Here is a 25,801-nt window from a genome sequence, read left to right on the forward strand (position 1 = left end):
AGAGAAGGGGTATGAAATCCCCTGCCTGCTACTGGGTTTTGTGAAACATCATCTGCTTGAACCAGGCTTACTGAAAGAATTGCTAAGGTCCACATTTTATCCAATGAAGGTTCCTCAGTTCATTATAGCTATGGCCAAAGGCCATTTCTTTCTTTTCTCTCTCCAGTCTTGTAAGAGTACCTTACTGTCAACTTGCAGTGTCTCTCTCTGACCATGATCTGTGTATGCTCATGAAGTTTTTCAGGTCTTGAGTTCCTAAAGAAAATTCTGACTTGGCTCAGTCTCAAGTTCTTCTTTTAAACACAAACACTATCTTCCTTGCTTTGGCAGTCTCCTTGTTTTTTCTGTCAGCCTTTTCCCCTCCCTTCTTCCTTGCTATGTCTATCTTCTCTCTATCGCTCACTCAATTCCTCAGCGAAGAAAGCTAACACTCTTAGAAAAATCCATGTTTATATGGTGATTGTCTTAGCTTAGAACAATGCTACTGGGCAACATCATAAATAAAACAATTTTCTGGGGCATTGTTAGATAATCTCTGCTTCACACTTCCCAAAACTTTCATGTGCCTCACTCATTTGGAAAATTGTTTTACCTCATGTCCACATTCCCATTTGTTTTAATTTTGTAGGTTTGTAACAATGGTGTTCTTTAATGCTTTGGCTCACTCTTGCATTGACTTTAGGGAAACTTTAGAACCTGACCCTGAAAGCTGCCATCTCCAACAGAAAGAAAGCACTTTGGAATGATCTGAACATTTCTGCGGTAACTAGGTGCTCAGAAGAAACATCTGTATCAATATTAGGAACAGCACAGAATCACAGAATGGAAGGGCTTGGAAGGGGCCTCTAGAGATCATCTAGTCCAGCCCCAGCCCAACACCAGTCCAGACAGAGCAGGAGCTGCTAAATGATATTTCAGGCAGCCCCACTCCTAACTGGGAGCATTCTGCAGTGCAGACCAAATCCCTAAAGGAATTTTGACTATACCTTGTGCATCTTCAAGCCTCTAGATATAATGGACATTAACAAATAATGTCAATGAATTTTGCCAACCTGATACACAAAGGTCATGGTAGAAGGATACTGGTTTGCACTTTGATAGCCTTTCTTACGTGTACGTGGCTGTGCGTAATAGCCTGTGAAAAATAAATATTGTAGTCCTTACACAAAGAAATCCTTGCCTGATAAAAATAAGATTGGGAGAAATTGCTGCTCTGCTGATTTCCATGGTAATTTTGCAATTGATCTCAACTGCATCGGTGTTTTCTCCTCTGGTTAAGATAAATGAGGCCTGCAGAAATTCCTCTGAAGGTGACAGAAATTTTATAGACAAAACAGAACTTGAAGAACACATTTAGTCTTTTTCATTATTTTTCTGGCTTGTACATTAGTTTACTAGATTAAAAGATATTAAAAAGAAATTTGCCCGTGTATATTAATGTTGTATTTCAAATACTGAATTTCCATATGTTAAATTACAAATATATTTTTCTTGTGCTTTTCTTTTATCTTGGCTACTACATCAACTACTTCTGATGGTTTCTTCAGAGTGTTCAGCCTTTCGTCTACATTTGTATTTAGTGACTTTCATCAGAGCGACTGATTACTACATTCATAGTGATTTATGTGGAAAAGGAAGCATATTCATATTAAGCATATAATGAGAGTCCTGGAACATTAGTTTACATTTTGCTGGCAACCACAGTGGCTTTGGCAATGGATTTTAGATGACCTTAACATTCACATCTAAAACATATGCGATAACTAGCCTCAGCCTTCACCCTACTGTTGATCTTTTAAAACAGTGAACATAAGATAAAGATCTGTTGTGGTTCTCTTCTCAGTTCTCCATAACATTTCATAAATAGGTCAGTTTTAGCATGTTTATATAAATTGATTCCCCTTCTGGGAATGCTGGGCTGTGATAAACAGTTCTTTCCAATTAGTTTGTTGGGGTTTTTTTAAAATGGTTGGGAATTACTATTACAGCTAAAAATATTTTAAATATAAGTTTCTTCTATGTCAAGAAAATGTTTTCTGCCTATTAATGACAGATGAACTGCAAATGTCCTCTTCCCTATAAAACGAATGTTGCAGTCTATGCATGTGAACCTCCTGTATTTGACAATACACAGCAAAATGAAGATCTGGTTCTGCAACACAGTCCCCATTACCACAAATCATTTTAAGCATAAGGGAGGAATGATTGAGGCCAATGAGACTCCTTTGGTTTGTAATCCCTGTGCTTAACAGACATCTACAGAATCAACTCTGGTATTTTATATTTGCTTTAGAAGTCATTCTCTTGGCTTACAGATCTGTACATCCTTTTAGATGCCAGCTGCCTTTTTAATTCTCATTAATAATCCATTTTATTTGATTTCGTTGTCAGGTCTGTTTCAAGAAGCAATTTGAAAGGTAGGTCAGGTCAACTGATGAATCGATTGCTCAGCAACCTCCCTCAGCAAGGAGTAGCACTAGATGTATCTGAAGAAGGTGTCAAGAAATGGTGAGAAATCATTATGCAGAACAGAGTGGACTAGTATTTTGTGGCCATTATTACTCACCTCGATGATTATATTGTTCTTCAGAATACTTAACACAATGATGGTGACAAATCTTGTGCCTTGAATCCCACTTTTTCATATCTTTGCAACTTCAAGGGAATGACAGAAACTCCAAGTGAGCCTAGCTCTGCTGCCTACTTTGTGGTAGGTTAGATCTGACAGCAGATGGAATCTCTGAGCCATGTCAATTTAATTTTAGGTTGTGCATGTGATGCACATGTTGCTATTTACAGTGGTATATGATGCCTTTCTAGGAAGGAGGTCTTTCTTTCCCACTGGATAAATTTTGCAAAAGTTATTAAATCTGGGCTCAGTTATGTCTTAATAGCCTGCATGAGAAGGGAAATATCTTTCAAATATATTCTCTCTCTCTAGAAACAAGGCATTCCTTTCCTACTCCCCCCTTAACTAATCTCTTAGCAGTAGTGCATTCAAACTCCCAGGGAACAGAGCAAAAGCCTCAGGTTTCAGATGGACTTCAGTGTTGATGTCATTACACAATTTCAGGCCAGGAAGGGACATTAAACATCATTTTTGAGAGCCATGTGACCACGGTTCTGAGGAAAGTCGAAAACCCCAAAGCAGGATCTCAAGTGTTCTGACAGATAAATTAATGGCATCAGCTACTTTGCTCCTCAGTAGAGAAAAAATACGTAAGAGCCAGGTAGCCAAGATTAGTATCCAAGGCAATCTAAACCCACTGTTAGATGCAGGACAGCTTCAGACAGCAAATTTGCCTGGAAAGGAGGAGGAGGTGATGTTTTTCCAATCCGGTCTTGTAGCCTTTGGGAGCAGTGGAAGCTCTACGTAGCAGAGCAAGGTAAAGCCTTCTCCAGGTAATTTGTGGTGATTATGGAAGTGCTGTGAGTGAATGTCCTATTGCTTGTTTTATGCCCTCTATTTTAAAATTACATTCCCTGTTTTCCTCCATCCCATCACTCGTTGAAGCCTCCACTCCAGCGTACTGCATTGGCCTATCTCCACAACCACATCAGATCACCACAGACGAGACTTTCAAATGAAACCTCCACAGGTTTCCTCCTAGCACGTGGCTGCAAAAGTCCTGATAATTAGCTTTCTGAGGAATATATTCACGATATAACACCCATCATTCCCAATTTCAAACAGCGTCTCACACATATCACAAAGTTTGATATCCTGTCAGTATTTTAACATGTGAGATATTGCAATTTAATGCATAAATTGTTCATTTTAACCATATATACTGAAGTTCCAGCTGGTCTCACAGTCAGAGAGCAGTTCCAGTACAGATATATCTTCAGAAGGTTGTGATCTGAAGAGCTATTAGTCTACCAGTCATAAGCAGTTCAGATGTTATTTTCATGCCGTATGGGGTGCCTGTGGTCCTGGTCAACCTGAGACAATGAAGCCAGAACCCCTGGAGGTCACACCTATAGTTTGACCTTTGCAATAGGGAAAAACAATAAATTCATACGTGCAACACATAACTCATACTCCAGCCAGCCTACACAGACATTGTGGCTACAGAACACCAATAAAAAATAAAGCAGAATTATTCTTATTTGCATACAATATAGGCAAAAAAAAAATATATCTATACATAAAAAAACTTGTATTGAAAATCTCATTAATATTGAAGTATTTTATCCCTTATTTTCAAACTTTTTTTTGCAATGAAAGCCTGGGTGTGGACACAAACACAAAACCAAATTCTAAGATATTCAGACTTGATTGTAAATCCTTCAGCAGGATCATAATTTTTGCTTCTGAATACATGAATATTTATTTGACCATTGGAAGACACTCATTGCTCTGTGCCTGGAAATACGCCAAAAAGTAAGACATCTATCTTCTGATGTTCTGACACGAGAGGAGCAACCAAACAGCATCTAGGAACCATATGAATACAAAAAGCTAAGTTTCACCACTGCTGCAAAGTCCAATTCTATATACTATGCTTCCTCCTGCTGAAAGACTCCTTTCCACAAGTTCCCCAGTTTCACAAGAAAAAGGGCAAGATGCAAACTATGTTCAAATTCAACTTGAAACTGACCCAGTTGGAATAAGAGAAGAGAATAAATTGCCACTCACACACAGTTTACAAGAAGGAACTAAAATTCAATTGTTTTATTTATGTACATTTATTTCTTTATAAGTATCTACATTGTCTACCAACAAAGAATGGGTATCTGTGTGTTAAACTGGGGAAAACAGTGCAATTTATTTGGAATAGAAATATCCTTTTGCTTTTTTTGACTAATTAATGTCTTTGAGCCACAATTTCCATTAAATTTGCTGGCACTAAGGACTCAGACACCAGATTTGAAGGATGGATACTTGAGTATTTGTGGAACCCAGATTTACAAAAATATTCATTGGAAGTACTACGACTTCTAATCAAGAAAACGGAATACTGCCAGGCAGCCAGTCCAACCAGTAAAAGTTTGAAAAGCAAATATTGGCTGTCCACAAACAATTTACATAGCAAAGATCATCTGGACAACATAAACACTATAATACTCTCATATTTCATTAATTTGACTAATTTCGTATTAGGCTTTAAACAAACATTCTAAATATATTTTTATTTTCCCAGCTTTTGCCAAATTTCAGTTACAGATGAGTGTATCTAAGTTACAGATGGAAACACTAAAGCCAAATACACTGTGTATTGATATGCTGTGGGTATAGAAAAATCAGCGTTAAGTAAAAACAATGGTCAGTTTGAATAAAGCGATTTGATTCATTTTCTAATTCACCCTAGATCACAAGTGCTCTTGATTTTGGTATCTCTTCAATACTCTGTGTCTAGAAGACTGCCTTCAAATGGGCAGATCTGTGACAGTTAAGTTGTCACTGTGAAATGATTCCATGGCAAAAAAAATAAGAATAAAAAAAAAACAAGAAAAGATTCTCAATTTGAAATATTATGAGGTGGTCTGTGCTGTAAAGTGGTCGGACAGGTCTTCAGTATGACCAACTCCCTGTCTTAAAGGCAGCCCTCATCTTGCAGCAAATTCCCTTTCAGCAGAAAAGACAGAAGAATTAAATCTCAAATTACTTCCCTCAACTAGTTTGTCAGCATTTTGGAAGATTAATCTCTTCCAAAATCAAAAAGTCATGAAACTGTCACTTAGTTGAGAAAAACCGTAAGATCTACCATCTAGACCAGGAGTTCCTTATAGGTCACAAAACAGCACATGAACACATCCAAGTGGCCATGCACGCATCACTTCATACGTGCATATTCAGGCAGGAATTACTGCCTTTGGCAATGCCAGTGTCAAGGATGGTACGCGTTCTCAAAGGGACTTGGTAGCTCTTGTTCCTGACAGCAGCATCATAAAGAGAAACAGAAATGGATGCATAACAACTTGGAACTCAAGAACCAGACTTCATGTGTCTTAATGAACTTTCAGTGTCCAATAACTTTTTTTTAATTAAAAGTACAAAGAGACAGGCTATAAATTCAAGATGAGTTATCTAAAAGTCCTTCATATGCATATAGGAAGAAATATTACAGTATTGTAAATACTGCTCAGATCTCCATCTGAAACGGATAAATTGCCTGTAAGTATATTTCTGCATATGTTTTTTTATGTATGTGGCTTACTTTTATTTATATAAATATGCAAATTGTTCATGAAAAGACATTTCAGTATTTGATCTTTTTCTAAACTGTTCCCTCTTGATATGTTATATAAAATTTCTCACCTATGTTCCAAGAAGTTATTCTGCAATGAGTTTTTGTCTCTGAATCAGGCAAGCAGCCTTTGTTAGGACCAAACTTAAGGCTTTTATGGTTATATTAAATCAACTGGTCTTAATTGCATGTTTTTCTGCTTTTGTATCTAGATACTATAAAACAAAAATGTGGAGTACAGAGGGAATCTCCCATTAAGATCTTCACCCACCATGCGAGAAAAAAATTCTATTTATATTAAGCACCACTATCAGTTTGTGGTCCACTGAGATTTTTTAGTAATCAGGGTAAACTGACAGTGAATAAGCTTTCCTTTCCTTCCTCAAAGAGAGATACAGCACATGAAGAAAACAGTATGTGTGATCTTTCTTTGAATTCTGCAACTGGTTTCATTATTAATGATGTTATTGAAGACTACAAGTGAATACATCAGTATTGCAGTGACAGCAAGATAAAAACTTCCCACATCTCAGTCTGACCTCCCGGTCTTTTATCAGCATAAAATCCAAGTAGAAACTTAAAATGCAGTTTACATGACTTCTCTTACCCCCACTTGAAACTGGGGCTAATTGATGCTTTGTGATACTGCAGCTTGCTTTCTCTGTAGTTAGGTTTTCGTTACAGCAGTTGTGTTACGTTCACTCGTAGGACCGAATGTCTGAATTAGGATTAGAGCCAACCGTAAAGCCGCTGTGCCACAGCACCCTCAGCAGAGCAGTGAATAATGCTGAATGCCTGGAAGCTTTAATATTAGTGAATCTATGGCACTCATTTGTTCATAACAAGACTGTGCTGCTGACCTAGTTTGCTCATTAAATTAATGGAAGCTGGAGAGACGAAAAAGAAAATCCTGGAGGGGTTTCATTTCTGTGCCTACTTGGTTGGATCAGTAATTCTTTATATTTTCATTTCTTTTCTCCTGGCTGTAGAACTGGATGAATTTGTTTTAGATTATTTTCCTATTAACTAAAATTTCCCAGAGGTTCCTGGTATTTGCATTCGGCTATTTCAGTAGCTGATATAATACTGCGCTGAATACACCATCTACTGAAACAGTGAAGCCGTAAAGAAATCAGACACGTGTTCCCTACAGATGTTTGACCTAAGGCATACTGGAGTTGCCAAATCCACCTTTGGGTCACACTCTTCTCCATCTGGAGATCTACAAACATTGGGCCAAATGCAAGAAGTGATTTATAAACTGGGTAGCCCTACTAAAGTCAACTAGCAATCTGGAATATAAGTGCCAAAATCAGTGCTGTAAGCACTAAGAACTTGCAGCCAAAAAAACAAGACTTCAGCTGGTACTTTCTGACACCGTTTCTCTGAAAACTGGGATGCCATAACTTTGGTGTTTACATATTAAGTTTAGAAGTTCGGCTTTGGAGTTCTGACTTTCAAGTCCACACCCAAAGGGTTAACCAAACCTCTCTCGATCTTTCCTCTTATAAATTCTCCATAGTGGCAGGAATGGGTTGAACAACTATTCCAATCCTCAGCAGACTTTTCCTTCATTGCTTGGCTATGGGAATGCATGCAAACCAGCCTAGCAGACGGAGTTGTTCTCTTGTTCGCTGCTCAGTCCCCTCTGATGCATCTCGTTGCTTTCACAGGACTGTCAGCAGTAATGCGAGCTTTGCCCTTGTGATCAACTTTATCCATGTTCCTTCCACTTTTGCAAAACCTCCATCAAAAGGAACCTACCCACTGCATTCACAAAGAACAGAGCAGTATGTGCCATCCACCTAAGACTGAAAAGCCTGTCTCATTAAAAATCACAGAAAACTATATCATAGATGTTTCCTCCTTACTCTGAAAGTCACAAAACACAAAATCCCCACCTCGTAAATCATACAAAATCTCAGTAAATAAAGACAAAAAGCCTTAAACTATTATGTACTAGTGGGAAAGCTCAGGGGACCTCGTGGGTCACAGGGATTAGGAGTAAATGATAGCAAGCGCAGAGTTCTCCTTGCTGACTAATTTATACTGAGTGAAATCTTTGCAAAAAGTTAGTGTTCCTTCCAAAAAAACGATAATCAGGCTGATACAAGCTCATTGGAAAGGTTTTGTTCAAGAATACTAACAACTCTGCCTACTTTCCTCTTCCATTTTCCCCGACTGATGTAATTGCTTTTATTATGTTTTATACAGTTTATATATTCGATCAAGCACATTGGAAAGTTAAGGAAGGCTCTAAGCCATTCATTTAAACATTTCCTGCAGTGCAGGAAAAGGGAGTTTGATGTAAACACTGTGTCACTATGAATGTTCTTCCTTCCCCACTTTGAAAACCTAGTTTTCCTTTTTGCAGTACTTTGAAATAGGCTTATTAATCCACTGAGGGAAATAAATAACTGGAAGTAAACATTTCCCAACTGCTGGAGAAACTCTAACTGTTTCCTAAGCCATATCCAAGTAGTCACCAAATAAATGCATGAGGGAAAACCAGTTCTTGGCCTGCAACTATGCCTGTGCTAATGAAGAAATCAACAGCTGAGCGCTAGCTGAATCACTCTCCTTTAAGGTTCATCAAATATCCAGCTCCTTAATAATTTATTGGTTGCTAGGACCAGCAGCCAACACTGTGCTCAGAGCTGTACTGAGCAGCCTTCAGCTCACACTCTAAATTCGGCGTACCAACAGAATCCAGCAACTCACTGGATGTTCAGTAAATATCCAACAATGCACTTGATCTGTGGTGAGAGCCAGGGAAGACTGTAGAGAAGTCATTTTCTAAAAGAAGTGCATTTTAAGGAAGAACACGAAAAGCAGTACACAACAGGAACCAAAAGAATTGATTGATAGTTCAAAGGAAAGTGGTGGAAAGTAGCATGCTCTTGAAGGTCTGTTTCCCCTTCTGCCAAAGATGATGTTATTTTTCTTGTCCTTTTCAAGAACACTTACACAAACCAAGTTTCATACGTGTAAAGAAATAATTAGGGAGAACAACCTGTAAGCCCATAGTCAATATAGTTTTACTCATAACACAAAAATTCCTGTCTGAAGGGGAGAAAGTTTTCAGTCCAATAAGGAATTTTGGTAAAGTTCAGGTCAAACAATTCCAGAATAAAAATAAGGCCATGTATTTAGATATCCTGTCACCACGTTCAGTTAAAATGAAACGCACCCCACATGAAAAATTCATCCTTAAGGGCCCATGACAGTATGGCCAATCATAGTAACCCATGAGAATATGTCGGTGAGACCAGCTGAGTGTCAGGCTGGAAGAATCACCACCACGAGGCTTCATGTGGTCTGTGTAAACAGCAGAGACAACCAGCAGAGAGGAAACCCTGCAGCACAGAGGCAGCTGTGCCTGGAGCACTGACATGGCCTCAGCAGCCTCTGTAAGTTTGGGAAGGAACACAGGGGTGGTTATTTTTGAGAGTTCGACTAATGAGGGATGGAAGAGCCTGAATTAGACTTTTCCTGAGCAGAGGAAGAGTCCCACAGACCTATAGAGAAGTGAACAGCGGACATTCTGCTTCATTCTCTGAAGTGCAATATGTTCTTTCCTCTGGACCTGTGTTTGACCAGCCTTACTGGCTACAACAGGTGAGGAAGGACAGCAGGATCATTCCCTACTTGTAGCATTCAGCCCATGGACCACTCATACCTAATATAACTTTAGACGAGTTCTGCTTTTACGTACTTTACCATTTACTTCTTGGGAACCTTTCTTCTCTCCTCTCTGAAAACATACCTGAGACTTTTATGTAGTGTGGTGCTGAACTCCTGGAGAATAAATAGATAAAGAAACATCCCCAAAAGAATTTACAAGACAAATGTAAACTGAACTATCTTCACATACACTTGGAAGAGCGCCATGCTGTGTCTGGACAACTCTTGAATGGAAAAAAGTTGTTGTATAGATTAATCATTCACCTATCACACGTGATTTGAGCAGCCACGGCTGGAAGCCAAAAGGCCAAAAAGAGAAAAGTCTTTGTGATGAAAGAAGGGTGATAATTATGCATAAAGGAAGCAAGGGGATGAAGAGATTAATGAATCCAGAGACTCAGGGAAAGACAGATTTGTGGTGAATTTCTTTCTGGAAGATGCTAATTTGAACTCAACGCAGAAGGCCCAAGGGCAGTCAAAAAATGGTCAGGTTGAAATAGAGTCAACGAGTCCAATGACATCACAAACAAAATTACAAGTTGCAGTAACATGCAGGCAAATTAAAATGGAGCTGAATAAGAGGCAGAAGTACAAATTGAGAAATGTGATGGGCAGGGAAAGAAACCTAGCAACATTAATGAAGAAATAACAAGACGGGAAGAGGTGTTGAGACATAGATAAAAGAAAGGACTGTTGTCTGAAAAATAAGTAATGAAGAAGAAAACAAAAGAGGAAAACTGGATGTCAGGTCTCTGGTATAAGCTAATATACCTGTTGAAAAGCCAGTAACAACTTCTTCATTTTTTTCCCCTCCCTTTACCCTAGTATGAAATTCAGACACATAGGGACAGAAGACAAAATGGTAATAAAACTTAGGAAAATTAACTATAGACAAAAAATGGTAGTGGGTCTCAGCAATGTAGATTTTGTGGCTGGAGCAAAACCCGTGGGCCTAATTCTCTTCTCACAGCTTTGGCTGTAAAACTAGGATAGCTCCATTTGATTCGGCCAAGTCAAATTGTAAAAGAGATGAACAAGCCCATCAACTTGGATTTCAATATTCCACAAGTATAATGTAAAAATATTTAATATCAAATGCAAGTCCCCTCACCAAAGAGCTAGTAAAGACAGAAGGCAAGTTAGAAATCAGGAAAAGAGATACAACATTCATCTCCTGGAAAACAGATAAGGTGCCCTTCGTGATCAGAGCACACATTCTGCTACTGAGACTTAGCGATACAATTCTCTAACTGTTCAAACTGACTCTTTCCTGACAAAATGTAATAAGAATGCAAAATCAATAGACCTTTAATATAGGTCTTTAATATAGGTCTATAGGATAATTTAATTGACTAGTGGTGACAAGCTCTGTAATCAAACTTTTGATAATCACTGTTACTGATCAAATGATGGGTTTGATTTATTTTTCAGTAGCTGCTGTGTTAACTGTAATACTAGGATAAATATTTTTGTATGTTTGGTGCAATATCAGACTCCAGTAAAGCACAAGCGTGAGGTGTAAAGGGAGGCAGCACCAGCGGCTAAGGCTCAGGCAGATGAAGGAACACTCCTTTTAGTGATTTACCACGTTCTCATCAGGCACAACTGGCAGTGGAATTGCAGCCACAGAGAGCAGCCCAAGGGGAGATGAGAGCTGGAAGTGGCAGAGCCGTATGAGCATGACAGGGCTTCTGGAACAGCTACACCTAATAAAGGGCAAAGCCAAACAGCTCCAATGCGGCACCGTACTGAAGCCACTGTTCTGCTCGCAGGCCTGATGCCAATATTCCTGCAGAGTGCTGCCCTGTGTCATGTAAACATGTCTGCTGGGTATCTGTGGCACGGTGCTGCACCAGGCGGTGTGGACAAACACAAAGCTTCATTGAAGCCTATGAATATCTTCGGGCAGATAGGTTGAGGGATTTTTGTTTTTAAGTTCTGCTAGATGTGGAGCACACTTCAGCTGCTCCTTGAGTTTAAATAAGGTAAACCTGACTGTAGAAAACAAGTCAATGGCTTAGCTTGTGTCTCCCAGGCTCAGAAGCGATTCTTTCTAAGACAAGGAAAGCTTCCTTCGCTGCTGCAGCTCTCTGAGTGGTTAAATATGCATGTGGCCAAACTAAATCCTCGTAAAACCCAATTGACTTCATTCAAAAAACTCCTATAAAGATGACTGATGTCATTGCAGTCCCACCAGGGATGAATTTGGCCCATGCCATTCCTCCTGTTTAGTCATTGGATAGGAATGTAGGGAAGAAACGCATGCTGGGCTCTAGGACTCCATCTCTCAACAAAATTGCCAGGGCTGAAAAAGAATTACACGTGAATATAAATTTGTTTTGCATACTGCATTGGATCTCCCAGATCAGCCACTGCTTTCAGCTGCCCAGGTACAAATCAGAATATCTCCTTTCAGTACTGAGGGTTGAGCAGAAGTTTCTACAACAGTGTGCCAGGCCTCTTGAGAGCAAAATCAGCAGCATTATCCTAACTTTACAGATGAAGAAACCGAAACAGGGAGCTGATGTGATTTGCTTCAGCTCACATGTGGTGACAGAGGTAGAAGAGGTATTGAAACCTAAGTACTTATGGCTCCTCACCACTTCGGCCGTGTATTCCTGTGATATATCTTTTTAATTTCCCCCTCCTTTCCCCATCTTCCTTCTCCCCTGCCCCAACCCCATCAACATTATCTGTAGCCACACAACTGGGAAGCTGGGATTAATCCATCCCTAGGGAAACTGGGATTAATATACAACTCATGCGGAACCTTTAAAAACCCAATGATTTGTGGTCCCTTTTTCAGAGGCACATGTAATCCACAGCTGAAAAGTAACTGTTTGCTGTTCCAGTGCACACACTGAGAGAAGCTTTTGCTGTGTTTCACGAACGTGCACTGAAGACCCCCTCTGACGGGGTTTCTTCCTGCATTCAACAAAAAACCCAGGCTGAGAAGGCTGTGCAGAATCAGGGTTTTGCGGAGCAGTAACAGTTTATGGGCAGAAAAAGAATGACTGGAATGTAAAGGGGGAAAAAAGAGGGAGCAATGTGCCAAGACATCTTTACATTTTCTCCTGTAACTGGAAGTGGTTAAATAAAAAAATTAAAAAGACAAAAAAAACTGTGTTTCCCTTGTAAATCTTGCAGGAAGAGACAACTAGAGTCAGGTGCCCTGGTTTTCACTCTTGCAAACTCTCCTTCAGTGATGTTTTTATGATGAAAATGCAAAATTTAAAGCAACTGTGAAAACAGAATCAGCTCTCGATTGGCAGACAGAGGCCTAAGTAAGTTTTGTTCGCTGCGTGAATGTCAGATTTAAACATGTGCAGAGGGGGGAAAGAAAAAGGAATAAATGGGAGGTAATTAATCATTTAAATTATTTGTGACCCTGATGCAAAAGGCACATTTCCCATCTAATTCCTTTCATTTATTCTGCGGGTTGGTACGACTTATCTCTTCTGTCATGATTTCATCTCTTCTTTGCTTTCCTTGGAATCACTGAGCTGACACTGCCTAGCAAAATTCAAAACACTGGAGGGAAGAGGCGAACTGTTCCCCAGTGCAGCTGAGAGCATGACCAGAGAGATAGCCTTTGTTTGCAAGAGGTCAAAAACAGCCCTCTCAGAAGAGGAAATACACACACGTATATGTATAGCACAAAAGACGCTACGAGGCTGTGTGTGCATCCTGTGCTCGGTATGCCTACGTAGTTTTAACACATCTGTAATTCTGATTATGTCAATTCTAGGGATTCTTTTTTTTTTTCTTTTATTGCATGTAAAAATACATGTCCAGGGAAATTCTTGGCAGGCAGACCACCAGGTTTCAGCCATACGAATGAATCGCTTCTCATGCCCAGCTGGGAGGAGTGGTTTCTCCACCTTCGCAGCCCAGTTATAATGGTTCCCAGGAATCAGTGACTGGCACGGTTTCTTACCTCGCCATGGGTGCTTCTTCGGCGTCCCGGTGTTAAGGTGATGGTGGAGCGGCGGTGGGAAAGCCTCAGTGGGGTGACTCTCCCTGCATCCTTACCTCCTCCCTTTGGACCCCACTTGGATTTCTGCCTCGTAGTCACAACCTCTGATTCCAAGTGACTGACCCCTTCACTTTCACCACTCCCTGACAGGACTCTGGAGCATCCCTGCTCCTTTCGCCCCTGCCACGAAAGATGCAAAAGAGATGGGGAGTTCCACGGGGGATTCTCTCTCTGTATCTCCCTTTGGAAGCAATGCAGGGGCTGGGGATGAGCCACCCAGCCCTTAGGCCGGGATTAAAGCCGTGTGGGTGCTCTGGGGTGCAGGTCCCTCCTGGGAGAGCAGCGGGATGCTGCGCCCCTTTCCCAACGAACCTCTCAGCGCGGGGCTGGGGAATGTTTTCCAAGGAAAGCTCCGCGGGCAGCTTGCACAAGGCGATGCAGCTCAGGTCCAGCAGAGAAGCCGGAGGAGGCGGAGGGGGAGGAACCTTCAAGGGGCAGCGAAAATTACCCCTGAGAAACGCTGCTGAGCAAACGCAGCCCGATGCGAGGGGGGCTCCGCTCCCGCCCCACGGGCTGCGCAGAGGCTGCCGGAGCGCGGAGGACCCGCACAACGCTTCCCGCGGGCTGCGGTGGCTTTATCGCCGCACTCCTTTGTACCGAGAGGTTGGGTTTCAGTTTTTTTTAATTAAAAAAAAAAAAAAGCCAAAACCCAAAGCCTTTACGCGGTGTGGAAAGCGAGTGGCGGGTGGGAAGCGAAGCAAAAGCGAACCGGGTTGTAACTCTGCCCCATCCTCGCAGCCTCCGGCGCGGGATGCAGCTCAGGCGCATCATCTCAGCATCCTGCCCTTCGCAGGGGTAAAGGTGGGCTCTGCCACAGCCTAACAAGTGCGTTTAGGTTGGTTACGATGCTCTCGAATCGGTGTCCAATTAAAAAGGGGGAGCGGGGGGGGAAGGTTTCTCTCCCTTCCATTACATTAAATAAGTTACAACCGCGACGTTTTCCCTGTCATTGATAAGATTCCTTGACCAAATAAAGAAATCTTTTATTTAAGGTCTATTTAATTTAATTTCATTTATTTATTGATTCCGGGAAGGGGGGAAAGGAACCGCTTCGGACCGAGAGGATTGCAGAGTCGAAGGATCCGCGCTTGCTCCGAGGTTATTGCGGAGGTGCCGCCGCCTTAATTTACAGGAGGTTTTTCTTATCTGACTGGTGATGGGGGGGACAAGAAGGTTTAGGGTTTGCCGAGGGGGCGAGAAAGGTCGTCAAGAAGCGCTTCAAAGGCTCTGGCGGATCCCCCAGTCCCGAGCTCGTTCTCTCTCCCCCGTCTCCATCCAAAGCGGTTTCGCGGTGGAATAAACATCTCTGATCTAAGACAGCTGCTGGGAATCAAAGCCGCCCCAATCAACGCTGAACCGGCCGAAGATGAGGCTGAAAAATGCCCCTTCCTGACAGGCGAAGTGAAGGGTGTGCGAAGGCGGCTCTCAGGCAGCGCCTTCAGGCTGTGAAAGCACCAACAGTTTGCCCATTATTCATCTGATTTGTTTTATAACACTTCTGACACCTAATCTTATCAGCTAATACCCGAGATTTAGTTACCCAAGACGATTTTTTTTCTTTCTCCACGCTAGCAGCGAAATTTTTTGACTCCCTGAAGGTCTGTTTACTTTCGTCAGCCTTAAAAGTAAAATAAAATAAAAGGAAAGGAGAAAAATAAAAGGAGAGGGGGAAAAGGAAGAAAAGAAAAAGAAAAAGAAAAAGAAAAAGAAAAAGAAAAAGAAAAAGAAAAAGAAAAAGAAAAAGAAAAAGAAAAAGAAAAAGAAAAAGAAAAAAGAGAAAAAGAAAAGAAAAAAGAACAGAAAAAGAAAAAAGAGAAAAAGAAAAAAGAGAAAAAGAAAAAAGAAGAAAGGAAAGGGGAAAAAAAGAAAATTAGGAGGGGAAAAAAGCTTATGCATGAAGGAAAGATCCACACTTTCCAAGGCTGGTAGAAACCAGCAAGGAGGAAATATCCAGATAATGTCAAAATAAAATAAAATTTAAAAAATATCAAAAAAGTTCTGAATATTAACAGAGAGGAATTGCCAGGGAAGAGACCAGAAACCAAATGAACACATATGTAGCCCATGCAGACTTGCCTGTAAAATAACGATTTATTTTAATACTTAAAAAACACACACAATCCAGTGATAAATGTCAATTACCAATAGTCAGCATAAAGTGCCAAACAGCCATACAACATTTTTTTTTCTTTTTAATAAACAAAACTTATTGGAATGTCTCTTAGTTTGAATACACTGTTCAGAAAGCCAGCATTTAAAAAAATACGCTCTCAGGTTGAGATTTGTTCTCTCTCATCAAGACACATGAAGACTTTAAAGTACCACTAAAACCACGTTGTGCACACCGTCAGTTTGACGTATCACCATCTTTCCTTCCTCTGGGGTTTTCTAAATAAGTCCACGAGTTACAAATCTCCTCACAGCACAGAAGGCAAAAAAAAAAAGGTCTCTGTGCCCCATGAACACTGATTTGTCTTGAACACCAGGGACACACAGGTCTTGGATCTGGGTATGTTTTCTAGCCCATGCTAGAACTCCTCACTTGAGAGATTTAGGTCATTTCCAAACATTGATTTTCTTCTCCTTTTAGGAAAAACAAAACAAAACAAAACAAAAACCTAGCAAGTGAGATTTGCAAGTTGCCCTTCTCCTTGTCCTAACGGTGCTGTGATGAGAAACCACCATTTCGGTTCTTAATTGTCTTCCAGAATTGTCTGTATTTCCTGAAGTGTAAAAATAAGAAGCTTTATACAGTCAAAAAAAAAAAAGTATAAAATAAGAGGTTGGATTTTTTTTATTTTTTAAGCAATACTTTTGGAAGCTATGGTTCTGGGGGGGTTTGTTGGGATCTGGGGGTGAAGGGGGTCTTGTGGGGTTTTGTTTGGTTTTTAAGAGATTCCTGTCCAACACGTGAGCACCACCTTTTGGCATAAAGTTTATCAAAGCTACACAAGCCAGTTAGCAATCTCTGCATCCTTCACGTATATTTTAAAGGCAAAATAATCTTTTCACCCACGACTCGGGAAGTTAGTTGCTTCTGTGGGGCGGAGGGGTGGGCAGATTTTGCTCTTTTTAAAGTACGAACAAAAACAAAACACAAAGTTCAGTGCTTCCATCCTGAAAGTTTTGTTTCTGGTTTTGGTGTAAAGTCTGAAGGAGAGGAAAAGTTCATAGAAACTGGAGATTCAGCACTTAAGTTTGGCAGGTTTCAATTCCTTTACTTGCGTGTGCAGTGTCTTGTGGACAGCTAGCGTTCTGGACTGGCAAAATCCTTTCCCGCATTCTTGACACTTAAAAGGCTTTTCTTTAGAATGGATATATCTAGAGAGAGAGAAACAATCGAGATGTCAAAAATAACCAGCCTGAATTCAGCGGTGATCTACTTGATAGAGAATACGCTACAGCTTTTTGCACCTACTGCTGAGAATGAGGAGTGCTGGAGTGAGGCACTCCGGCAATCATCTGTATTTGTGCCTGCAAGAAGAGAGGAGCATGACAGAGGCTTACAAGGGTGCCTTTCCTAGGAAGAGAGACCTTCTCGCTAACTTTGGGGTCACCTTGTTGCGTGTCTTCATGACAATTCTGAATGAAAACAAAGGCAGAGGACACCAGACGGTGCAAACGGAGGGTGGAAGTGTCTATGGAAGCTAAGAAGGAGGCTATGCAAGTTGTTTTTTGCAGGATGGGTGACTACAACAAGGCTGTCTTCCAAAGCGAGTTATCTGGGCTCTTCCACCAGCAGTAGGCTGAAGAAAACCTAGAGGGAATGCCGTCAGCTGGCCGGGTTCATGACTTTTCTTACAAGGAGTTTCATGACTCTACATGGGTAACCAGGAGTAAAAAGAGACACAAGGAAAAAAGGATAGGAGAAGAATCATTACCTGTGATCCCTCAGGTGATCCTGTCTTCTGAAGGCCTTGTGGCAAATGTCACATGTGTAGGGCCGTTCATCAGTGTGGGTTCTTTCATGGATCAAAAGGTTGTAGGACTTGGTGAAGTGCCTGCCACAGAATTTACACACGAACTCCTTCTTGGTTTTGGACGGTAACCTTCCTCGTGTAGGTTTCTTCTCTGGAGATAGTTTAGTCACCTCAAGCAAAGACCCCAGCCCTGGTGGGGAGCCCTGGCTGTCCGCCTGTCCCAGTTTAGAGTGGTCCTCTTGTGTGGCTGCCACTGCTAAGTTGGCAAAGTCGAAGCGGGGTTTGGCTTTGAGGGTCACAGTTGTGGCCTCTTGCTTGGGCTGGATGACATGTGGGAAGAGCGGGAAAGTCGGCAGCTGGAACCGTGCATCGACCAGGCTTGACACGCTGGGAACTTTAGAGAAGGAGGAGCGGGGCAGATGCATGGCTGGGTACCCCAAAGTCCACTGGTGCAGGTGTACGGCGTGCAGGGCGCTGAAGCCATAAAGGTTGGAGAGGTGGTCAGAGGGCACGGCGGGCAGCCCGTTGAACGCTTGCAGGAAGGAATAGTTGGTGAGCTGGAGAGAAGGATGGATAGGCACTGGGGCCGGCAGGGTCTTACTTCCCATGGTGGCCGCTCGGGAGGAGGATCTTGGGAACAGGGGAGGAAAAGATCTAGAAAATAAAGATGGAGCGGGGGAAGAGGGAGACATGGATTTATATGAAGATAAAAGCAGAAGGAATCTCTCACTTCACCCTTCATTAACAGAGGCTACGTTGGACTTGGAGAGGTCTAACCAGCTTTTGGCTGCAAATGTACCCCCACAGGTCTGCGGACTCTCCCTCTACCCATCCCTTGCAGACAGACATTGCAACACATCCACCATCTCCAACCATTCACCGACCAAGAGCATCCCTGTGCCAGGTAGACCTCTGATGATCCTCTGCACAGCAACAGTGAAGAGGTGCCACTTCGGCCTGCAAAGCTTGTGTTTCACCCATGTAATATAAAATCCTTTCCTGTGTGCCCTCAGCCTTTAGAAAATGGCAGGATACTGCCCACAAAAAATGCCTTTCGCCCTGACCGTGGAGATGACGTGGGGAGGAGCTGGCCCTGGACCACTCGCCTCCCTGTAGTCTGGCCTCAGCCGAACCTCTGCCTCTGAGGTGACAGAAGTCATTGGTTGCCCAGAACTTCACATCCTCCTCCATTCAAAAAAGAGAAAATTCTGGAATTTTTGTTTGTTTGTTTTGAAAAAAAAACAAGCCAGCATCCCTCTCTCTTACGTACTGCAAAAAGAAATGGGAAAATGTTGAATTTAAGTGACAACCTGAAGTGCCATTTGCTCTCCCCAGGGGGAAGCATCTGATTTCCATCCCACATCCCAGTCTAGGCAATCACTTAATTAGAACCCTTCCAAAGGCAAAAAAGGCTCGGGCTGAAGGGACCTTCCCGTGGGGGCACCCAGCCCACCATCTGCAGGGCTGGAGAGCCGTAGCCTTTCTCTGCACTGGGTGTCACCGCTTTGCTGTGTGTTTCAGGGTCCCACCAAGACATCCACCTTTCCTCCTGGGCAGATCCCTACCCATTCCACCCCACTAGGCAGAAGGGAAAATGCTACCAGGCAGCGGTATCGAGGCACGTCTGGCCCTGCCTGCAAATTCAGCCTTCAGCACAGCCCTGGCGGCTGTCAACCATTCAGCAGGAGATGCCTCCTGAGGGTTGGTGTTGGGGATACAGCTTCCAATTTATGGGTGCGAGAGAGCACCCACAGCTTTTGGAGGCGTTCCATCCTGCAGTGCATGGAGCCTCTTCCTTATTCCGTAGCCCAGTGCTTGCACTTGCTTTCCCCCAGGTGATCTCACCCATAAGATCCCACAGATTCCCTGTGTGGTTCCCACAGAATCCACACAGGATCCTCCTAAGATCACCTACAGAATTCCTGCTGAGTCAGCATAGGATCCCCACAAAATCCCCACGGGGTTCTTGACAGGATCCTCCTCGGAGAACTCAGCCTGGAAGGTCAGTCCACCCCCACGTGAAGAGTAAAACTCCTTTGGATTAAAGGAGGCAGCAAAGCGCTGCAGAGCAGTAATTGTCCCTCTGGGCTGGAGGGGTGGGGAGGTGGAAACTTGTGGCGGAAGAGGTCTAAAGACCAGGGAAACAAATCTGATTTATATGTAGGCTGTTGCCTGGACCGAGGAGCTGCGGCTGGGAGGGTGTGAGAGACAGAAGCTTGTTCTGCGCCGCTCTATGCGCCAGGTCCCCCTTTCACACCACTTTCCATAAATCAGGAGAGAGAAGAGAGACTCAAACCTTAGAGGAATTCCATCGCGATGACACAGAATAAGAGACTGTGACATTTTGTCCTTTTTAATTGGTTACATTTTAGATAGTGGCTGATTGGAAAATGCACACATTACATTCTCCTCCCACTCCTCTTTTTTTTTTTTTTCCTCTTTTCTTTTTTCTTTCCTTTTCTTTTGTTTTATTATTTTTTTAACTATTCAAGGCTGACGAAGAAGCCAGAGTGTTTTGTTCTTCATCTGGGAAAATGCTTTTTATTTTGTTAGTACCGCCCGCACGCTGGGCATGTCCACTTCACTGCACTCACAAATGCCTCAACGGATAACCCCAAGAACGAAGTATGTGGAAAATACACTTGCTCAGGTACCCGAAATGTCTGTCTCTGCCTGTCACAACGGCTCCACGTCTATTTTCCCGTCTAGGTAGCCCTAGATTTCTCAAGTGTGAAATATGTTATTGTTAACTCAGTTAATTTCTGGGCTTGTCCCTCTTTATTTCTTCATATCCTTTGAAAACTTTTAATATGGAATATACGAGCAAAAATCTACTGTGTCAGTTTGGGTAAATTCTTGCTCGGTCACATTTTAAAAAATTCTCTTTCGATTTCCTAGGGAAAAGAAACTAAGGAGAAATACAGGAGGGTCATTACAGTATCCACTGCACCCATGTTTTGTTGTACGAGCAGGTTTGCCATTTAAAAAAAAAAAAAAAAAAGGAAAAGAAAAAAAGAAATAAAAAAGAAAACAAGGAGAAAAGAAAAAAACAAAAGTGATGAAGGAGAAGAAGGAGAAGGAAAAGGGAGGTAGGAGCAGAGTGTTCAAGTTACTACAAGTTTCTTGGCACTCTTCCAGAAATGTAAGCTACACTTTTGCTCTGTGCGACCAGGATAGTCAAAAATATAAATGAAGAGCAGAGTATTTCATAAAGAAGTCCCCTCTCCTCGGGACATCAAAGCGAGCGTGTTTCACAGCGCAGTAACTCTCCGCTCTCCCTCCTGCCCGCAGAGAGACCCACGTTTCTTTGATTTCGGTGTCACCTCCACCTTTAATTCTGTTTCATGTAAACAGATCATTATCGGGGGTTTCTTTCTTATTTATATTTTTTTTTAAAGAAGACGACCCCGCAAGTTCTCTGCTTGAATTCCCCCATCGCAATAAAACTGTACGGGGTTTTCTTCTTTAACACAAACTAGCTCGGTGAGTAATTAAGAACAAACCACTTGTGTTCTGACTGAAACAAAACCTACTCATGCCAAGATAAATTTACCCTGCAAAATAGGATCATAAACTTGAAAGACTACATCTGTCTCCAGCTTTCTTACCCTTTGTCCTGTTTGAAGATACGGTAATGCTATTGTCCAGTTGCCATTGTTTTAAGACTATTGTAATCTTAACCTTTCAGATTAAATTCTACCTTCCCTACACACCAAAAACAAAATAAAAAGGAAAAGAAAAACCCAGCAGGCTGGTGGCACAGCAAGGGGAGTATTAAATGGAATTTTAAGTAATCTTGTGGCTAGTCAATATTTTTCCTTTCTACCTCGAATTATCAATTTCTGATGTGTCCTTTGAAAGGGATATTTGTTACATTAAATACCTGACTCATAAATAATGAGGTTTGTTAATTAGTTCCACATGGGAGAATGGAGGAGGTAAATTACCCTCTGAGCATTGCTTATTTTTACAAACATGATAGAGTAGAGGGCATAAAATGCTGCATTCTTGCGATAGCCTCGAACTACAGCAATCAGGTTCATCTGTCAAGGAAAGTCCCCCTGTTTCGCCTTGAATCCCTTCAAGCCCGCTCTCTCCGTCCTTTCGGCTGCGTCGCATCCGTGTGCAGCGTTTTGCCACCAGCTCGGCTGCTTATTTTGTTCCCTTTGAGGGGACGAGATTTTCCCCTCCCTATTAAGTTTAAGCGAGGAAATAGAGCTTACGATTTGCGTGTTGGGGAAACCAACTGGAAAAGGAATAAAACTGCCCTTTCGCTCCCCTCTGTTCGAGCTCGCTGCTCTTGAGGAATAAAGCGCATTGTTCAGAGTAGATTTATTCAAAGTATTAATGAAGTGTGCAGAATCTATTACAGCAGGTTTATTCGGGGCTAATTGAGCGTGAAAGAGTTAATCGCTAACATTATTGAGGACTGGAAAGACTCGGTCAACATGTGCCGTGGACATCTCATTCCTTATAAAAATCATCATTCATATTTTATCACGAAATCGGTGTCGACGTGTTTCCCCAGACCATCACTGCGAACGCGGCGGAATTTAGTCTCGCAATACTAATTATTATAATAAAAATAATAAGAAGAATTGGGGTCCAGCGATGGCTACAGTGCACGGGCAGCCTTTCTCCAAAGCACCACCAGCAGAAACTCCCCCGGGGAGGGGATGCTGGTGGGACAGTGGCTAAGGGGGCCACGGGCGGTGGTTGCCGGTGGGGCGACCTGGAGGGCGAGGCTCTACCAAAGTTTTTAGGTTGGTTTGGGAGTTTTGTGCGAGTGGGTTTTGGTTTTTTTTTTAATCCCCTCGGGTGTAGAAAGGCCCCCAGCGCGAGATTCTTCCTCTCTAGAGAAACTCCCAGTACCTCCCCTGCGCACGAATAAATCGTCCTTCCTCTCTCCCGGCGGCAGCGAGGATTTCCTCCCTCTATATTCCTTGCTTCCCACGGCCACGGCAGGCACAGACACTGGTGGAGGGGGGGACACCTTTGCGGCGTCACCCCCGTGGGGTACTACCCAGGAGCATCCCCGGGCTCCCCCAACCCAGCGGCCCCGGCCGCCCGCATCCCGGTCTCGCATCCCGGTGCTCCAGCAGGGCCCCATGCTCAGCGCTGGGTTCGGGGATGGCCCTTTTTCTCAGCTGGCTTCGGACTAACTAAACCGGACCTCCTGTGCACCTGTCCGGGATAAGGCTCTCGCCTTCCTGCTCTGCTCCCGTTTTATCGGACGATCCCCGCGGCGCTGCGGTAATCTCCAAAACGCTCGATTTTTACAGTTTCCCTCCCAAAAGCCAACTATAACAACTATACTCTAATCCTTGGCTTTGCACTGACACTTTATAGGCTCAGCCTCGAGAGAAGCTCAGTCTTTCCCTATGCTGAACCTGTTTCGATCCATTCAGACAAATACAAACACCAGATCGATAACTGTTACGGCCTTGAGAGGAAACAGAGAAGGTTTCTCGAAGCCTATACCACTAAAAACGGAGTAGGAAGGAAGGAAGGAAGGAAGGAAAGAAAGAAAGAAAGAAAGAAAGAAAGAAAGAAAGAAAAAGAAAAGGAGAGAAGCTGAACATTCAAGTCCATAGAGGACATTCAGGCTTCTGTTTTGCAGTTTCTATGTGTCACTTTTAGCTCGGGTTAAAAACACAGCTCCTCCACAAGGGGGGATAAACAACTTTGAAAGGGGAAGACAAATCTTTAAATAGCATCAAAATATCCGAGCCCCGAGTGAAGGCTTCCCCCGGCCCTCCGCCCACCCCAAGGAGAACGGTCCTCCTGACGCGAACCATCATCTCCCCACTTCTGCACCATCCAGGAGACGGTAGATGGGGATGGGGATAAAGAAAGAAAGGAAAGAGGGAAAAGGAGGTGTTTGCATCGAAACCCCCAACCCGCGAGGTCTGGCAAAACAAAACCAAACAAAATGAGTTGTTCTTTTTATTTACCTAATCCCGATCTGTGCTCCACCGCTGGCAGCAGTTAAAAGATCCTGGGCTAAATTGGAGCTGATAAAATAAAATACTAGGAAAAAAAAAAAATAGGGAAGAAGAAAAAAAAAAAAAAATCTGTCGGTGTGGGTGAGTGCTTCTGCTGACCCTGGGGGGCACAGCGCTCACCCCACCCCACCCCACCCCGCTGCTCCTCCAGCGGGTACAGGCAGATCCGAGCGAGCAGCGGAGCCAGGTGTCCAGGTGCTCCGGCTGATGGAGACAGAGGTGCTTTCCCTCCTCCTGCTCCCGGAGCCGCCTGCGTGTGCCGGAGCGCAAACGCGCCCGGGAGCAGCCGAGCTCAGACTGAACCGATCCCTTCCCTCCAGCCTCCTCCTTATTTTAACCTCCCCCCCCCCTCCCTCCCTCCCGGCTCCCCCCTCAACCTCCCACCAGACTCCGGGCATGCGCACGCAGGGAGAAAGTTTCTGGCTGGGAAGGACCAACTTTTCAACCCGCTTCTCCTGGAGGCGCAGTAGCCCGGGGCTCGCAGCCCGCAAACGTGTGATCTCTCCCTCCCCGGCTCCCGCAGCCTCCCCGGGGCATCTCCGCAGTGTCCCCCGGGAGGGAACGGGGACAGAGGGGGCCCTGCAGCTCCCCGCTGATCTGCGGTGGAGGAGAGCGCTGCCTGTGCTGCTCCGCACCGCTTCGAACCGCTCCGCATCCATCCGCATCCGATCCGCATCGCTCCGCATTGTCCCGAGCCGCGGGACAGGACTCACCGGGACCTGCCCAGGGAGGGACGAGGAGAAGGGAAGAAAGAAAAGAGAAAGAAAGAGAAAGAGAGAGAGAAAGAAAGAAAGAGAGAGAGAAAGAAAGAGAGAGAGAGAGAAAGAGAGAGAGAGAGAAAGAGAGAGAGAGAGAAAGAGAGAGAGAAAGGAAGAGAGAGAGAAAGAAAGAGAGAAAGAAAGAAAGAGAGAAAGAAAGAAAGAAAGAAAGAAAGAAAGAAAGAAAGAAAGAAAGAAAGAAAGAGGAAGGGAGAAAAAGAGGGAAAGGGGAAAAGGGAGAAAGGAAGAGGTAAAGGGTGCAAGAGAGAAAGAAAAGAGAGAAAGAGAGAAAGCGAAGGAAGGAAGGAAGGAAGGAAGGAAGGAAGGAAGGAAGGAAGAAAAAGAAAAGAAAGAAAAAAGCGGGGGGAAGATGGAGGGAGGGATCTGCTCCCTCTGGATGGATTTGGGGATCGTAAATTGCTCTCCCTCTCTGAGAAGATCCTCCGAGAGGGTCCCAGGAGCCGCTTACCTGTGCGAGGTCCACCCTCGGGTTAGAGCCGTTTCCTCCCCCCGCCCCACAGCATCCCTGCCGGCCCCCACTTTCCGCCCCAGCGCCCCTGAGCCCGGTGCCTTCCTCCTATCCCTTCTCCCACGGCCCGGGACGGCCTCTCCTCGCACCCCTGGACTTTCCGAAGCCCCCGGAACCCCGCGGATCGGGAGCAGCACAGCCCTGCTTAGGTCCAGGGGAGTCAAACTACTCGGGCGAAGCAGTCAAAATAACCCTCAGAAAACAACAACAACAAAAAAAGGTTAAACGTGCTTTATAATTAATCCCGAGGCCATAATCTCCTTGCTTATTTGTTTTTCTGTTCATCCATCCATTCACACTCCTTTAGATCCGTGAAGGAGGAAAAATTGCTTGGGTGCATTACATTGTCCCGAGGAACCAGGGTAATATAATACGTTAGCGAAGACAGATCCGCCAGGATAACACGGTACCGCGCTCAGGGACACGCATGTGTTCTTTTATTGTTCGTGTCACTGCCGTTGTTACACCGATTTTTGTCCATCTTCGAAGGAAAAACAAACAAACAAATAATAAAAGCCCCCAAGAAAACAGCAACAAGAAAACACTGCGTTATCATTCTGCAGAATAACCGTTCATGAACACGGCAGCAGCGTGGCGAAGCAAGCCCTAGGACTGCTTTTTCATTCCCAAAACATCCCTATTGCGGGGGAGAGTCTGGGGTCCGATACTGCTCCCCGC

General features: G+C 43.5%; 1 protein-coding gene across 1 annotated transcript; it reads right to left on the reverse strand.

Annotated features, from left to right (window-relative positions):
- Positions 1-15,814: 15,814 nt before the first annotated feature.
- OSR1 (odd-skipped related transcription factor 1) lies at positions 15,815-24,126 on the reverse strand. The gene is made up of 3 exons (XM_054064073.1): positions 23,786-24,126; positions 17,793-18,485; positions 15,815-17,232 (listed from the first exon to the last, which is right to left on the reverse strand). The coding sequence occupies exons 2-3, from the start codon at positions 18,437-18,439 to the stop codon at positions 17,097-17,099; spliced, it is 783 nt and encodes a 260-aa protein (XP_053920048.1). The 5' UTR covers positions 18,440-18,485; positions 23,786-24,126; the 3' UTR covers positions 15,815-17,096.
- Between the last annotated feature and the right edge of the window lie 1,675 nt (positions 24,127-25,801).

This window comes from Cuculus canorus, chromosome 3, assembly GCF_017976375.1.
Source record: "Cuculus canorus isolate bCucCan1 chromosome 3, bCucCan1.pri, whole genome shotgun sequence".
NCBI lineage: Eukaryota > Metazoa > Chordata > Aves > Cuculiformes > Cuculidae > Cuculus > Cuculus canorus.